Here is an 18,086-nt window from a genome sequence, read left to right as displayed (position 1 = left end):
CATTGTTTAATAGTGGAAGTGTCTGTCCATCAGAAATACATAACGAGTATATACACCTGAAAACAGCTCTAAAATGTGTGAAGCAAAAACCGACAGAAATAAAATGTGGAATAGAGAATTCAATAAATAATAGTTGGAAGCTACAATACTGCACTTATAATAATGAGTAGAACAACTAAGAAAATAATCAAAAAAGAAAGAAAAGCTATGAACACTAAAACAAACCAGACAAAACACACACATATATAACACTCTACCAAACAACGTACTGGTTAAGACATAAAACAAGTCTCAGTAAATTTAAAATAACTGAAATCATGCAAAGCATATTCTACCACAATGAAATAAAATTAGAAACCAATAACAATAGAAGGAAATTTGGGAAGTCACAAATATGGGAAAATTAAACAGCATACTCCTAAATGATCGAAGGGACAAAAAGAAATTACAAGAGAAATTAGAAATGACTTTGAGATGAAAAAACAAAAACAACATACCAAAACTTATGGGATGCAGCTAAAACAGTACTTAGAGGGGAAATACATAGCTGTAAACATCTACATTAAAAAATAAGAAATCTCAGCCCTGGCTGCTGTGGCTCAGTGGATTGAGCGTCGGCCTGCAAGCCAAGTGTCACTGGTTCAATTCCCAGTCAGGGCACATGACTAGGTTGCACATCAGGTCCCCAGTTGGGGGCGTGAGTGAGAGGCAACCACACAGTGATGTTTCTCTCCCTCTCTTTCTCCTATTCCCTCTCTCTAAAAATAAATAAATAAAATAAACAAATAAATAAATAAAACTGAGAAATAAATTTAAAAAAAAAGAAATCTCATCCTGGCTGGTTTGGCTAAGTTGATTGGAGCATTGTCCTGTAAGTGAAGGGCTGCAGGTTTGATTCTTGGTCAGAACACATGTCTAAGTTGCAGGTTCTATCCCCGGTGTAGGTGTGTACGGGAGGTGACTGGTGGTTGTTTCTCTCTCACACTGATGTTTCTTTCCCTTCCTCTCTTCCTTCCTCTCTCTCTTGAAGCAATGAAAAAATGTCCTCAGTGAGGTTAATAAATAAATAGATAAATAAGAAATCTCAAAAAAATAACCCAACTTTTCATCTCGGAAATAAACCAAACCCAAGGAAAGCAGGAGGAAATCTTAAAGATCAGAGCAGAAGTAAATGAAATAGAGAAAAGAACTAAATAGACAAACTCAACAAAACCAAAAATTGGCTCTTTGAAGAGATCAACAACATTGAAAAAATTTAAGCCAAACTGACAAAGAAAATAATAGACAAATTATTAAAATCAGTAATGAAAATGGGAACATTGCTAAAAACTTTACAAAAATTAAAGAGTATTATAAGGGAATACTATGGACAATTGTATGCCAACAAATCAGAAAACCCAGATTAAATAGACAAATTACTAGAAAGACACAAACAACTGACATTGATGGAAGAGGAAATGGAAGACCTGAATAGATACACATAACAAGTAAAGAGATTGAATTAGTAACTTAAAATTTCTGACAAAGTAAAGCCAAGGCCCAAATGGCTTCATTAGTGAATTCTACTAAATGCTTAATGAAGATTTTAATATCAATCCTTTGCAAACTCTTCCGAAAAGAAATGGAATAGTCAACACTTTCCCACTCATTCTGTGAGGCAAACATTACCCTGTTAGCAAAATCAGACAGACACCACAAGAAATGAAAACTGCAGATCAATATCCCTTATAAATATAGCTGTAAAAATGTACAACAAAATACTAGCAAACCAAATGCAGCAACATATATTAAGGGCTAAACACCATGACCAAGTGGGGTTTATCCCCAGAATGTAAGGTTGGTTTGTCATATGAAATTTAATTGATGTAAAGTGAAATAAAGCAAATAAAAAAGGACAAGAACCATATGGTTCACTTATATGTGGGATATAAAACAAAAAGCAACAAATGAACAAATAAAACAAATGCATAAACATAGTAAAAATTTTGGTGGTTACAAAAGAAGAAAGAGGGTATGGGGAGGATGAAGAGATTAACGAGGATCACATATATGGTTACAGAGGAAGACTAGTCTTTGGGCAGTGAGCACACAATGGAATATACAGATGATGTGTTAAAATGTACACCTGAAACTTATATAATGTTACTGACTTGTTACCCCTATTAAATTTAATTTAAAAAGAAAATTAGTTGATGTATATATTCTGTTAGTAGACTATAGGACAAAAACTGTAACAGAACCCCTGGGCTGCTCTGATTGAAACAGAACCCACAGGCTGTTTAGTTAGGGGCCCGATTGCCCGCCGCCAGAATTATAACTCTCAATACCAGGGTTTAGGGAAAAGAAAAAGAACTGTTTATTTAACAGTTATATAGATTTAGATTATTTGCGGATTTCTGCCGTTAAGTCTTATGTTCTTTAAAATACCCATAATCACATAGTTCTGCCTGCCCCTACCAAACCAGGCTAGTTTTAGAAAAGTTAGAAATACCATTTCCCTACTTCCTAGACACAGTTCAGCTTTACCGGTAGCTGCCAATCATTCAGTTCTGATTGGGGAGGTCTTTCTGTGTTGTGGTTCCCACCAGCTTTCAATGCAGAACCGCGTGGATTCTCAGCCTCCTTGTAAACTGCCTTCTCAAAGCCGCATGGTGCTTCCCTCTCAAAACAGCATGAAGAACCTTCTCAAAACGACATGGAAAACTCCCTTCTTAAAGCAGCCTGGAGAGCCCCACTAAAAATGTCTGCAGCTGCTTTTTAAATCCCTGACTGCCTCCTTTGACACAGTGGATGTGGCAACCAGTTCTGACCATTCACAGAACCCTACTCGGGCTCTTTCCACTCTTTCAGTACCATCCCATGGTCCAAGACCCCTCCCGTCTTCTTGGGCCTTGGAAGTTTCAAAGCCATTTGTGCAACAAAGTTACCAGCCACTAGCCCCAGGCATGCAAAGGCATCCTAAAAGCTGCTTACTTTTCTCCATCCCCCAGCTGAAAGCTCTGGGGTTTTTTGGACACCCCCATTCTGTAACAAAACCAGACGATCACATCAATGGATAGAGAAAAGACATTTGGCCAAATGAAACATCCTTCATAATAAAAACACTTAGCAAATTAGGATTGAGAGGGAACTTCCCCAACCTGGTAACAGACATCTTTGAAAACCCTACAGCTGTTACTATCCTTAATAAAAGCTGAATGCATTCCCCCTAAAATCAAGAACAATAGAGGATGCCTTCTCATGCCACTACTATTCAACATCGTACTAGAGCTTCTAGCCAGGGTAATTAGGCAAGAAAAAGAAATAAAAATCTTCCAGATTGGAAAAACAGAAGTAAACCTATCTCTATTTGCAGATGACATGATCTTGTATATATAAAATCTTAAGAACTGCATACACATAGACAGAGTTAGCACTAATAAGTGAGGTCAATAGTGTAATAGGATAAAAGATCAGTATACAAAATCCCAATGGTATATCTAAGCAAGAGCAATGAACAAGTCAAAAGGAAGTAATAGTACAATTCTACATATAATAACATCAAAAAGAATAAAATACTTAGAATAAATGTAATAAGAGAATTATAAGATGTGTACATTGAAAACAAACTATTGTTGAAAGAAATTACAGAAGACAAACAAATGGAAAGATATCCCATGTTCATGGATTTGAAAACTAACTTGTTAAATGGCAGTACTCTCCAAATTGATCTACAGTTTCAATACAATTCTTAGCAATTTCCCAGTAGGCTTTTTCGAAGAAATTAGGAAACTAATCTTCAAATGTATATGGAAATGCAAAGCACTCAGAATAGCCCAACCAATCTTGGGGGAAAACAAAGTATTGGTGAGGATATGGAGAAATTAGAACCCTCATACACTTTTGATGGGAGTGTAAAATGATGAAGCCACTTTGGAAAATAGTTTGGCAATTCCTCAAAAAATTGAACATAAATTTACCATTTGCCAATTCTAACATATAGCAACAAATAAACTTGTACACCAATGTTCACTGCAGTGTTATTTATAATAGCCAGAAAGCAGAAACAATCCAAATGTCCACCAGTTGATAAATCGATACATAAAATGTGTATATCTATACAATGGAATATTAGTTGCCCATAAAAAGGAATTCTACAAAAAGAATTTTTAAAAATAAGGAATGACCTACAAAGGGGCTTGAAGGAAGTTTTTGGGATGCTGGACATGTTCTGTATCTTGATTGTAGAGGTAGTTGCATGACTGTGTGAGTTTGTGAAAATTCAGCTGTACACAAAAAAGGGTTACTTTTACTATATGTAAATTATATCTCAATAATAAAAAAAGCATTAAAATAAATGCAAAATTAATTGCATATAAAAAACTGCAAGATGAAAGAAAGAAAAGGAATGTGACAACATGAATGAACCTTGAAAACATTATGCTAAGTGAAAGAATCCAGACACAAAGGCTACATGTTATATGATTTCATTTGTATGAAATATCTAGATTAGGCAAATCTGTGGAGACCATTGTTTCCAGGGACTAAGGAACAGGGTGGGTGATGGAAAATGACTACTAATAGGTATGGAATGATGAAACATTTTTGGAATTAGATAGCAGTCATTAAAAGTATGTCTTTAAAATTAAGTAGACCTTATTATCTTTGTACCTTTAACAGAAATTTATGGTGCTAATTATATGCTAGCTTTGGGCTAATCCCACTACAACCTAATGAAGTAAGTATATTAATTCTTCAAAAGAGGAACAAACCTTAATGCAGAGAGAATTTAACATGTTACTTCATACTCCAATGCTTATTTCTACACCTCTGAAATGGGAATAACTATCTCATAAATGAGATGGTATGTAATACCGTTAGTACAGTGTTGGTACATGGTACACTCTCAGAAATTGGAATATCTTGTTACTTTTAAGTGGATGCCATGTGATCCATATAAACTTCATGTAAAAAGTCATACTAACTTCCAATATATTGCAATGTTAATAATATATAACACTTTCATTTGTTTTTTAACACAGGACCCCCTGGAGCAGCTGTCCTTCCACCAATAGGCTACCCAGGAGGCTTGCCTGTGGGATATTACAGTTCACAGAAGCCCAGTACCTTCCCCTACTGCCATCCAACTGGTGGTCCCCTTCCTATCCAGTACCAGCCTGGCAAATATCCAGTGTCAAGTAAATCTGCTCCAATAACATGGATGCCAGGGCCAGCTCCAATTCCAGGCTGCCCTCCTGGCCTGAGATACTTAACCCAGGTACTTCACACAAATCCAATGTATATTTCCTAATGAAGTATGGGGATTCAACAAGAGACAAAAGGCTGAACTGAGTAAATGAAATGATGGGTCAGTGATAACAGATAATATGGTTTGTGAGACTGTAAGAGTGATGATATTAATTTTAAAAATGTGAAAGGAGATCAGAGTATATGCATGTTTTTGGTGGGATGAGTATGGTTTTTGTAAAGGGATATGAGTTGAATTTTAAGGTGTTCATGATGTCCTGTTGCAGGCAGTTTAAAAAATAAGAATATGAATATAAAAAAAAAAACTACTAAAGATTCTAATTGGGGTGCCGTTTGCTTAGAAGTAGAGTTAACATGAAGAAAAGCAACGTAAAAAAGAATAGAAGAGCAGACTGTGAGTGAATTACTGAGTGTCTTAGCCCATTGCCTTTTCTAACCACCCATAGTTTTCATCATTCAGCCTGTCATTCCCCCAAACATACAATGTATATAAAAATAGGGCACCTACCAACGATAGTACTTCAGGCCAAATTCCAGAGAGCCCCTTCACATAGTCCAGTGACTCCATAATTTCCATTATAGACATACTGGGACTACCAGGACATCCAGATAAGAAATATACCAAGTTGGTGTACCAAATGGTATGTTTCAAAGTCCATATTAAAAACTCAAAAAGATTGCTTAATGAAAATAAGATAAAGCTAGTATTGGAAAGCCCTTAGAAACTACTGAATCATGTTTCACTTTTAGAAAAAGAAAGTGTTGAAATATAAGTAAGGGACTTGCCAATTCAATACGTATCTTCCCATGTAGTCAACCAGACATTCCTTGAGGTAGATAAGTTTTTCTTTTCAATTTTACGCAATAATGGAGACTCTGTTATTCTTGTGCATTGAAAACCATTGGTACAATATTACAGTGTTGATACCTGTAAGTCAGTACAGCTGGATCAGGAAAATTTGGTTTTACGTGTACCAAAATTTGAAATTAAATTGTTGTTTTGGAAAAATAATGACAAAATGCAAAGCTACTCATTCAGGTAAAGTGTAAGAGTAAAACCCTATATTATTTTAAAAGCTTATAAAACGTTTATAAGTTAATCAAGTTTAGAAAGTCTTTTATACTCAATGATGAATAACTGAAGTTATTCTTGGAAATCCAAGATCTGGTGTTATTTCTCTTTTGAAAATGTACAACTTAAATATTGCTCATTTAAATATTAAAGAACAGTTTCTCAATTTTTTCACTGAAGTTACATTAACATATTTCATGAATTTTGTTTTTCCTTTCAGGAATGTTTTGAGTTTAAAAAAAATGAAAAAAATAAACAGAACAAGTTTGGAGCCAGACAAACCTGGTTTCTAATTCTAGTTCTACTTATCCCTTACTCTACAACCTTGAATGAGGTTTGTACTGTGCCCAGTATTTTTGGCACACAGGTCACAACCAATAGATGATAGCTGTGTGATTGTTATGAGTTAATACTCCTTGTCTGTGAGCAGAAGACAGAACCATCATCTTTATCATTTTCTTTATCCTAGCTTTTTTGCCATCTCATGTGCAGATATATGAAACTCTATCAGGACTATCACCACTGTAGTATCCAAAGTAGCAGGATTATATTATTTCTAGAATATTGGTTTGGCCAGTGATTCCACCAGTTTGTTAGAGAGCTGTTCCTTAACGGCCATAGTATCCTACTGGGCAAACTTCTTCCACATTAACAGGCATTGTGTCCTTAGAAAATCTTGCTCAGCAGTGAATGCTTCTACCATACAGTATTTTTACGTCTTAATTCCAGATTTTAACATTCTAGATTTTTTAAGGAGCTATCACCCACCTTAGTGGCCATTTTTGATATTTTGTAAAGGATATATGTTGAGACTTGTTTAGATCCCTCACCTGATTGTGTTTTTATATAAGAAAAGGTTTTGAATGAAGGATTATGTGCTCTCTATACCTTCCTATAATCAATCAAACCCCAAAATATTCATGTCTAGTTATTATTTTAAATTTTATTCATCACCACATTTGTGTATTTCTCATTAATATATGTATTCAACAAATATTTGGTGAAATATGGCATGACAGGCAGTATTCTGGGCTCAGGGATTCAGAATGGTCCAATGATCTATATTACCTAAAATTATATATACATATGATAAGTCTGTCCTCAAGGAGATTTTTTTCTCTTCTGCAAGAAAGTATAACAGATAACAGGCCCATTAAAGTGTCTTTCTTTTGAGTAATTCCTAGGTAAAATTAAGTTCGAAGTTTATTTAATGGTATTTCCAGCCTCCCTTTTGAAGGGATCCCAACCCGGAATGTTTTTCCTCCTTTGCTCTAATCCTCATCACATCCCTCTCAAATCCTCCCATGACTGAAGTGTACACCTGGGGAAGGTCTTGGTGTTGAGTAGCTTGGGTGAATGAAAATCAGTATGTTAATCTCTCAGACATACCTGGAAAATGATATAAAATTGAACACTCCTGTGTGCAGTAGAGTCCATATGGCTGATTAACTCTCTTTAAGGCACTGAGAAAATTGCTCTCTTTATGGCTGTCCATGTTAAACTGTCCTCAACTTCCTGAGCACCTCCAGTCTGTGGGTGACATGTCAGAGAGACCAGTGTATTGGGACTGAGCTAGGGACAACCTGTGTCTACCCAGCTGCTTCAAGATTCTGTGACTGTGGTGGGAAGTGATTTTCTGATATTTTAGACATGTTTAAGTCTTTCACAGAGGAACTGGAGAAAACTTTTTTTTTTTATCTCAACAGCTCTAATAACCACGTGATCAGGTGCCTATAGGCAGATTTCGTGGGATCAAATGTTTTTATTCTGTTCAGTTTCAAAAAGATATTTCATTATTAATTGATAAATTTTAATATCTATCTTATCAGTTTCTTTTCTAATGCTGATTGAATTCTGATATTTCTGTCTTTCCTAATTGCTTTGTTCTATCCCAACAGTTGGACAACATACACGTTCTTCAGCATTTTGAGCCTCTGGAAAGTATGTATAATTCAGTAGTGTTTGGCAGTCTTTGAACCAGGTAGAAATTTGTATTACCCAATATCTAGTTCCTTACTTATACTGATCACTTTTTAGTGATTCAGGAAAGTAATAAAGGGAAATATTTTGTAAAATTTTATCTATTTATACATCACATATAAGCTCTTAGACTTGAACAAGATTTACATTTTATGTGGAAAACTGCACTACTCTTTACCTACCCCAGCTCTTCCATGTTAACTTCTCATGGGTGAAAAAATGGAGCCAAAGTCTAAGTTAGTCAGGGTCACCATAGTTAACTAATCAGTGGCAGAGCTGGAAATCTGCTGAGTTCTGCCTAGTTCCCTTGTTTTGGAAGTAAGAAATCACAGTATACTCATACAATTCCTTTGTTCTCAGTTCATTCTCCCAAGGGTACTGACCCTCACTGCACCAGACCTATACATTCCTTTGACACCACATAGGGCTTTTGCTTTTCTTGGTTTATTTTCTTATTTGCAGTTAATATTGACCCTAATCACCTCAGCGTATTTCATGAACTAATTTATGGTCTAAAATATATAATTTTGTTTATATGGTTGTGTAATTGTCTTCTGAATTCAGGTACTCTAAGAATATTTTTTCAATCTTTGATTTTATGTGAAAATATCTTTAAAATCATTTTACGCTGAACATTTTAAAAGAAATGTTTTACATTTAAAAAATTACTTAAATTCTCATAAGGCATACAAATTATATTAACATTCCAATCAATCATATTTTACTTGAAATTTTATAAAAGCCATTTTGCTTTAGACCCCTAAAAATTTATTTAAAAAATTTTTCATTAAAGTATATTTGACATACAACATTATATTAGTTTTAACTGTACAACATAGTGATTCAAGATTTATATTCCTTATGATGTGATCACCAGAATAAGTCTAGTAACCTTCTGTCACTATACTAAGTTACTACGATGTTATTGACTATTTTCCCTCTGCTGTACTTGACATCCCTGTGACTTTTTTTTGCTTTTAATGACTGGAGGTTTGTACCTCTTATTCCCTTTTTTGAGGCCCACTTTAACAACTTCTAATTTAAGATATTTTTCTGGTTTTATCTTTTAGTGATGACATGTTTTGAAACTAATAATAAATATGATATTAAAAACAACCTGGACCAGATGGTTTACACTGTAACGGAAGATACAGATGACTTTACCAAGAATGCTTATCGGACACTGAGGCCCTTCATCCTCCGGGTCACTGACTTTATGGGCAGAGAAATCATGACAATACACAGACCTTTCAGATGCACCTGCTGTTGCTTCTGTTGTCCGGCCACCAGGCAAAAGGTCAGAGAATGGAAGTCTAATCTACTGTTTCTTCCCGATCCAGCTCTTCACACATGGTTGTGCTCCTTCCAAAATTACACAGGAGGGGGTTTTCACTGGCCCCTCAGAATGCAACAAGATAGTGAGGAGGGAGGAAGCCACATTGTCTCCCCTAAGCAAAATCACAAAGGGCTTTTTCCTCTGGGTTTATACTCTTCAGTGCTAATGGGTGGATCAAGCAAAATTATTTAGTCAGTGACCACAGTTTTATGAGTTGTGTCCACTGAATTAGAAATTTACCTGTCACTTAGAACAGGAGTCACATGCATTTATCTGAATGCGTATTCTCAGATACAGTACACTAAGCTAAACGTAGGCTTTTAGAATTAGAAGAGGCTTTTAATAACTTTACACTGCCCATCACAACACAAACCTTGGCTACAGGTAAAGAAAGGGTGGCTCAAACAGATGGAATGCCTGAGGATGTGTTACACACGTGAGGTGGCAGTGCTCGAACTGGAATGCAGACGTTCTACAGTTCAGTTACTGTTCTGTGACCTGTGTAGCCCTTGAAAAGTTGTTTGCTGCAGGAAAAAGAAAAGCAAGGCCCTGACTTCTGTGGCCCAGTGGATTGGGCCTCATTCTTCAAACCAAAAGGTTGCTGGTTTGATTCCCAGTCAGGGCACATGCCTGGGTTGCAGGCCAGGTCCCTGGTTTGGGGCGTGTGTCAGACAACCGATCAATGTTTCTCTCCCTCTCTTTCTCCCTTTCCCTGCCTCTAAAAATAAATAAATAAAACAACCAAAAAAAGGAAAAATAGGTTTAGAGAGGGGCCCAAAAGAATTTGAATTTCAGATACGCCTGCTATTTGAATTTGGGTAATTTATTTGGCCTCTCTGGACCTCACTGTTGTACACTGGGCAGAACAATGCCCCCTTGATTACTGGGATATTTAAATGATAACTAATGCATTTACTATAGTAATTTATTTCAGCCCTTTCTCTACCTTAATTTATTTTCCTGTAAAATGGAGATATTAATAGCACCTATCTCATGGGATGATTGTTTTTCAGATTAGATAGTAAATAAATGTCAACTACATAGCATAGTGCTTGGAAAATAGTATAGTGTTCAATGGATATTACCTGTTGTTGTCAGGTATCTTACTCCTTTAGCATTCTTGTCATGTGTGTGTATGTATCCTTATATTTGAGGTGAATTTCCATCTCTTATCCTTGATGCTTCTGTTTAATAAGCATTTTTTTGTATTCATGAGTTGGGCTTTGTAAATCAAAGCTTGCAAGTGCCACCTTCCAATATCACGGTTACCCAGGACAGAGTAAAGCAGATCAATATTACAGCCTCAGTCCAATATATGGAACTTTTGTCCCACAACATTATCTAGATTTTTTCTGATTTCTCCAGTTTGACTTGTGTTTGTGTGTATATGTATGAGCGTGTGTGTTTAGTACTATGCAGTTTTATCAGCTTTGTAGATTCCTAGGTCCACCACCACAACTCAAATACCAAACAGTTTTATTACCACAAAAAAAATATTTTATAACCACACCTACCTCTCTCCCCTCTCTTCATCCCTAACCCCTGGCAACCACTAATCTGTTCTCCAACTGTCATTTCAAGAATGTCATAGAAACCAAATCATATAGTGTGGAACCTTTAAGGAGTGTTTTTTCAATATAATTTACCTTGAGATTCATATAAGTTGTGACATGTATCAACAGTTCATTCCTTTTTATGACTGAGTAATATGGATTCTTTTAAAACTAATTGTATAGTTTTTTTTTAACATCAGGCCTAAACTTATATGAAATCTCAGTCCTAGGAAGCGATCAAATTTATGTTTGTGTATGTATGTGATTGTATATATATGAACAATAATATCTTCATTTGACAGTTCATAAACTGTGTAGGTTTGCCCCATGGTGAGACACAGGGGACTCAAAATTCTTAGGAAAGTATATATGACACCGGGAAGATCATCAGTAGAACTTTTAGTTTGGTCTTTTACCAGATAATTTAATTTTGTGACACTTGTTATTATTAAATATGAAGATCTTAGTTCTTCCCAAAGGAATATGTAAAGATAATTAGCTGAAAGAGGGTATTGGACAGTATTTTAAAACTCTTTTAAAAATGATTTTTTATACCTATAACACATTCTGTTGTTCTCCCAACATACCATTTTTAGAATGCTGCTTTTCTGTTTTTTTTTCTTTCTATTTTTTTTAAAGATTTTATTTATTTATTTTTAAAGAGAGGGAGAGGAAGGGAGAAAGAGGGGTAGAGAAGCATTGATGTGAGAGAAAAACACAGACTGGTTGCCTGTTGCACGCCCCCAACTGGGGATCTGGCCTGCAACCCAGGCATATGCCCCTGCTGGGAATTGAACCAATGATGCTTCGGTTCGCAGGCTGGCGCTCAATCCACTGAGCCACACCAGCCAGGGCTGTTTTCTATTCTAACTGTCATGTCTGAGATTTAGATCTAAGAAGTCAGTTTTATTGTTTTTGTGAACTGTGCTAGAAGATGTAAGACACCTACATAAGACACAGTTATCTTCATTACAGCACAGAAAGCGGCATGACTATCAGCATGTTTTTGTCGGTCCCCTTGTCCCCACGTTCTACGGAGTTGATTCTGAGGAGTTTCCATATACAGCCGAGGAACACTGAGCCTGGACAACAGGCCATTATATGATAAATAAGTAATAACTTGTCCCAAAGGGGAGTATGACCTCATCTCTCAAGGCTGTTCACTAAAATACAAGCCTAAGAAATAACCTGTGTAAAACAGGAGGTTCTTTCCCAGTAACAATTCCCCAATCCTCAAACGGGTTAAGAATGCATCTAGGTTGTGCATATGTGCACACATACATAACCTCCTTCCTCTGTCATGCCTCATTTGCAGCTGGAGGTGCAGTGTCCTCCTGGCGTGACCATCGGCTTTGTGATAGACCATTGGAACCTGTGTCGGGCGGTGTACAGCATCCAGAACGAGAAGAAGGAAACTGTGATGCGTGTACGTGGGCCATGCTCCACCTACGGCTGTGGTTCAGATTCTGTGTTTGAGGTAAACCCATGTAGAAATAATGTTTCCACCATTTTTTTCTATGTGTACTAACAGATTTCACATTGATTTGGTTTTAGATGATTTTTCATGTGAATGAATAGAGGCATATGAGGAGTTAGCTGGTTGACATGATATGATTTTCAAATTATTGTTAGTGAATTGCTTAATGTTTTCCAAAACGTGAGCTCTCTTTTTATGATCTTAGTGTTTGATAAAGATAAGAGAAACCATTAAAACACAAATTCTGAGAGTAAGTAGCCTGACATAATCTATGTATTTTATTCTTGGTTGTATTTAATTAACTTTTTTTTATCAAAGATTTCCAGGATCAGGAAACAGGTCCTCAGTGATGAAAAGCGCCCACCATATCACAGAACATGTAGGCACCCCCAAGGCTGTGCATGTTGCTTCTTTGCAGGATAGAAGTCTGTTTCCTCAAGAAATAGGACAACACTGATAACATGGATAAAAGTCATAATAGATTGTAACATTTTCTCAGGAAGAACAAAAATCTTTGTGCTTTGCTTTTGTCTCAAGGGATAATCCTATGAGTCTGACAAAGGAGATGCCTAGAAATATTTCCTGAGCTTCTTAAGAGTCCTTTCTGAAAGCCTTGCAATTCAGCAAGTTCATCATCTAAAATTGCTCTTTTCAGTATTTCCCATGACACCCAGTAAACTTTCTTTAGTTCTCATTTTACATCACCATGTCATCAAGCATTGCTTATTTTTAAGAGACCATGTAGAGAAGTAGAAAATATAGATAAGCCAAATTCCAGGGGCAGAATCATTCTGTGTGGGGGATCATTCTGATTGCCAAAAGTCAGTATCTAAGTAGAAGCTGAAGTCCTTCAGGATCCTGGCATAATTTAAGCAGACAGGGTTGCTTTGTTTGGCACACAAAAGCTTGAGTGACTATAAGGTGTTGGTGAAATGCACAAAACTGTGCCTCGTTGCTTTTGCTTGATTGTTTCCCTGGACTGGAAGAAATTCCCCTCCAATCCCTAACTCCCACCCTTTGCTATAGAGAGAAAAACTTCAGAATCAATTCACATCAAACCTCCCTAGTTACTCATGTAAGGACGAAGAAAGAACACTGGCCTGAGAAGTGTAAGTTACAGAGTCTAGCTCAGTTACTCACCAGTTGCAAGACATTTAGCCCTTCTTGGCCATAATTTCCTATTTGAAAATATGTTTTAATATATTAATTTCCTGCACTATATTTGTGCGCAGTGAGGCTGCTTCTAAAAGAGAAGAATAAAACATAAAGTCAAATTCTTATCTTTCTAGGTCACATCCCTCGATGGTGTCTCCAACATCGGCAGTATCATTCGGAAGTGGAATGGTTTGATATCATCCATGGGCGAAGCTGACCACTTTGACATTCGCTTCCCATTAGACCTGGATGTGAAGATGAAAGCCATGATTTTTGGAGCTTGCTTTCTCATTGTGAGCCTTTTGCTTTTGAGTTATCTTGAGAGATTTATTCTTTCCGATTAGAAGCAATGTAGTAGGAAGGCAATAGCTTTGAAACTAGACCATCTTCTGTCTCTACCACTTACTAGTTACGTTTTGTAAAGTGTTTAACACAGGCTTCAGTCTCCTCATCTTTAAAGTGGAAATAAACGTACTTATAATTTCAGGGTTATAAATACTAACTATTCAATATCTTATGAATAAAGGGGCAGGAGTATGGAAGATACAAATGGATGTAATTGTCTTCATTGCATATTACTGATTTTTCTTACTACTTAAAAATACCTGTCCTGCCCTGGCTGGATGGCTCAGTTGGTTGGAACATCGTCCCGTACACCAAAAATTTATGGATTTGATTCCTAGTCAGGGCACATGCCTAGATTACAGGTTCTGTCCCTGGTCGGGGTGTGTACAGGAGGCAATTAATCGATGTTTCTCTCATATTGAAGTTTCTCTCTCTCTCACCCTTTCTCTCTCTCTAAAATCAATAAAAAACCTAACATTGGGTAAGGATTCTTTTTTAAATGTCTGTCCTGCAACTTCTTAGTGGAATTAAATAACTCTAAAGCTGATAACCTTTTCCTCTACCTCACTGCCTCTCTGTCAGTGCACTACTTGGTGTTATACCCTGTTTATATTTATTAGGAGCAATTCTCTTGCTGTATTTCTAACTAATTAGTGGTTAATAGTTATAAGTAAAGCATAGGAATAAAATTGATAATATTTACTCTAAAAACCAAAAGCATATTGCAATTGGTATATTTAACATATTTAATATTGATTATCCAGGTTTTCTTTCTTTTAACAATAAAAAATTAGTTAATTAGTATCCTAAATAGAAAATGTATTGGCTACCCACAGTTTTAATATTCCCATTGCTGCTCTTTATAAAGATTTATTAGATTTATTTATTTTTAAGTGGTATGGAGGATTGCCAGATAAATTATACAAGATAATATTTTATGCATTATGTCAAGTCATTTATTTATACAAATATAATTCTTTTCTTTTTTCTTTTTCCAATTTCAGGACTTCATGTATTTTGAAAGATCTCCACCACAACGCTCATCAAAATAGATGAACACAGCAAATCAGCATTTATGGTTTTTAAAAAAACTTAGAAAGGTTGGATTGGGCTTACAGTCAACCCTCAATTATTTGCAAATATATTTATCTGCTTTTGTAGGTTATTTTCACTTGGTGTTAGCTTTGACAGGTAGGCCACAAGTGTAAAAACACAATCTAATGTGTGTTTCAATTGAGCATGTGTCTCATTGTCTGTTTGGTAGACTAGGAGTTCATCCTGAAAAAGCTATGACTCATTAACCAAGTAAACATAGATACAATGAGCTTGAAATCACTTTAATATGAGTTAGGGGAAATGAATTCCAGAGCTCTCATTAATAAGTAATGTCCATCAACATATCTTCTTACCAAAGACAGGTTTGCTTCAAGTTGAAAACAATGATACTCTTCATCTTTAAAACAGAAAAGAAGGCAGGCAGAAATATTATATTTTATTGTACAAGGAACATTTCATTTGTGCATATGTATCAAAGCATCACTTTAAAAATTTATAAAGGTTTCAATGGAAAACTTGACTTTATTATAAAATAAAACTTTTTACCATAAGGTTTATGTTTCCCATGCCTGTTCCCTCCTTTGCTAGCATGGACAATCAGGAGCTGACTTATATATGAAAAGAAGGCAGACTGTCAGGAAAAATGGTGTTGAGGGCCACAGCCACTTTAGATCTCTTAGCAGCTTAGAGACATCAATGCCCTTATAAGCAGCTTACATTTAATACATTTAGCCTCTCACCCTGGCTGGTGTGGCTCAGTGGACTGAGCACCAGCCTATGAACCAAAAGGTCACCGGTTCGATTCCCAGCCAGGTCCCCAGGTTGGGGGCATGTGAGAGGCAACCAATTGATGTTTCTCTTCCTCTTTCTCCCTCTCCCACCCCTCTGAAAATAAATGAATAAACTCTTTAAAAAAAAAACAAATTTAACTTCTCTTGATCACAGATGCCTTACATATTAAATAGTTTTGGCCAAATCTCTAAGGTTGACCATCGAATCATAGTATCTTGTTTGATGTAACACAGAAGATAACCATTTTCTTTGAAGAAGATCCCTGATAATCACTGTGCTGTTTTAATTGCAAGAATTGGAGTTTTAGTTTCAAAATTTGAAATGTGACAATCTATGTTGTATTTTGTAGAAGCAAGAACTACAAATTCTGGCACTGCTTATTATTGCTTTGCTGCTTTTTGAATAATAGATGAATCTGTATCTATGCAAAGATAAAACAGTAAACATTCTACACATTATATAGGACCAACGTAGTTAAAATATAAATTGTACTTGTTTGTGTTAAGTAATTAAAAGCATAGTGTGTTAGTGACTACACTCTGATAAATCTGCTTGCTTCTCTTGCACTTTAGCTTCCTATTTGGACGTGGACTGTGTATGTTTTTATTTTAACACAACCAGTATATAGAATAGAATGTGTTCTTCTACTCCTTATTAAATAAAGCAGTCTGAATGTTCTGAGCTTTGTTATTCTGAGATAAGGACCTTCACCCACAGTTCTTATTAAAATGAAAGAAAGGAGCCTCTCTTTTTAATTATATTCATCTTTTCATGGCAAAAGTTGTTTGCTCAGTTTATTGTAACGTTCATTTTTATGCATGACTACTAGCTTTTAAAAAATATGTAAAAGCTGCTGCTTTCTAAAATACTAATTACCTTATATTGAAAAGGCAATTGTACTTTGAGACATATATATTATTTCTCACAATAATGTCTGACATTTTCTATAGAAAATCAGACAAATAGTATTCAGAAAATTGATCTATATAAACTTTTAATTTTTACTTGCATGCATCCCATTCCAAGACCTGCTGCATAATGCCAAGGAAAAAATTATTTTTAGCATATGACATTTTTAATTTTTCTTAAAGTTTTGTGGTATTAACATGTCTTTTACAGTTATAATTTCTCTTTCTTTCACAATAATACTATGTCTTATATTTTATACAATAGTTCATATTATAATTTCTATATTTCTTAAATGGTATTTCATTATGTAACATAGATCAGGTTAATTAAAAAATAAAGTATTCTCGAAATTTGTGTGTTCATACTTCATCATAATATTTTTGGCTTTTAAATAAATATAATATGGCTTATAAAAATACTGTTTTACTTTTTTACTTGTGATTGAGTTTTTGCTTTGGGCTGAATGTATTCCCTCCAAAATGTATGAATTACCCCAATGTGATGGTATTTGAAGGCAGGCCCTTTGGGGTAGTGATAGGTCATGTAGGTGGAGTTCTCATGAGTGGGAGCCAGCACCTTGACTTTGGATTTACCAGACTCCAGAAGTATGAGAAATAAAAGTTTGTTGTTTAAGCCACTAGTCTATGGTATTTTTGTTACATCAGCCCAGATGGATTAAGACAGAAATTGGTATTGAGAAGGGAGGTGCTACTGTCACAAATACCTAAAAATGTGGAAGTGACTCTGTAACTGTGTAACAGGTAGAAACTGGAAGAGTTTTGAGGTTCATTCTAGAAGATGCCTAGATTGCCATGGACAGAATTTTAAAGACGATTCTGGTGAGAGCTCAGAAAGAAAAGAAGAGAGCTGTAGCTAAGGCTTTAATTTTCTTAGAAATTGCCTAAGTAATCCTGAACAGAATGTTGGTAGAAATGTGGGTGATAAAGGCCATTCTAATGAGATCTCAAATGGAAATGAGAAATAGATTGATGGGGAACTTCAGTCAAAACGTTTTTAGCTTTAAGTTAGAGTTAATAAGTTTAGCAATTAATACATATAGAAAGCCACTGTTCCAGGAACTGGAATGTATGACTGGTCCTACCCTGACTCCAGGAGACCTGCAAGCAATTCAACCTTTGTAACCCAGGAGGACTGCAAGCAATC

At 35.7% G+C, this 18,086-nt stretch overlaps 1 protein-coding gene across 1 annotated transcript in view; it reads left to right on the top strand.

Annotated features, from left to right (window-relative positions):
* The window catches only part of PLSCR4 (phospholipid scramblase 4), a 52,179-nt gene extending 34,624 nt beyond the window's left edge, over positions 1-17,555 (top strand). The window contains exons 4-9 of the mRNA XM_090284424.1: positions 5,022-5,257; positions 8,218-8,260; positions 9,370-9,596; positions 12,504-12,665; positions 13,955-14,113; positions 15,170-17,555. Coding sequence (XP_090140550.1) covers positions 5,022-5,257; positions 8,218-8,260; positions 9,370-9,596; positions 12,504-12,665; positions 13,955-14,113; positions 15,170-15,217 — 875 coding nt within the window. The 3' untranslated portion in view covers positions 15,218-17,555. The remainder of the gene's footprint in view (positions 1-5,021; positions 5,258-8,217; positions 8,261-9,369; positions 9,597-12,503; positions 12,666-13,954; positions 14,114-15,169) is intronic.
* Positions 17,556-18,086: the final 531 nt, after the last annotated feature.

Source organism: Furipterus horrens, unplaced genomic scaffold, assembly GCF_987537825.1.
Source record: "Furipterus horrens unplaced genomic scaffold, mFurHor1.1.pri manual_scaffold_1, whole genome shotgun sequence".
NCBI lineage: Eukaryota > Metazoa > Chordata > Mammalia > Chiroptera > Furipteridae > Furipterus > Furipterus horrens.
The sequence above is the reverse complement of the archived record's forward strand: the minus strand, read 5'-3'. Positions and strand labels throughout refer to the sequence as shown.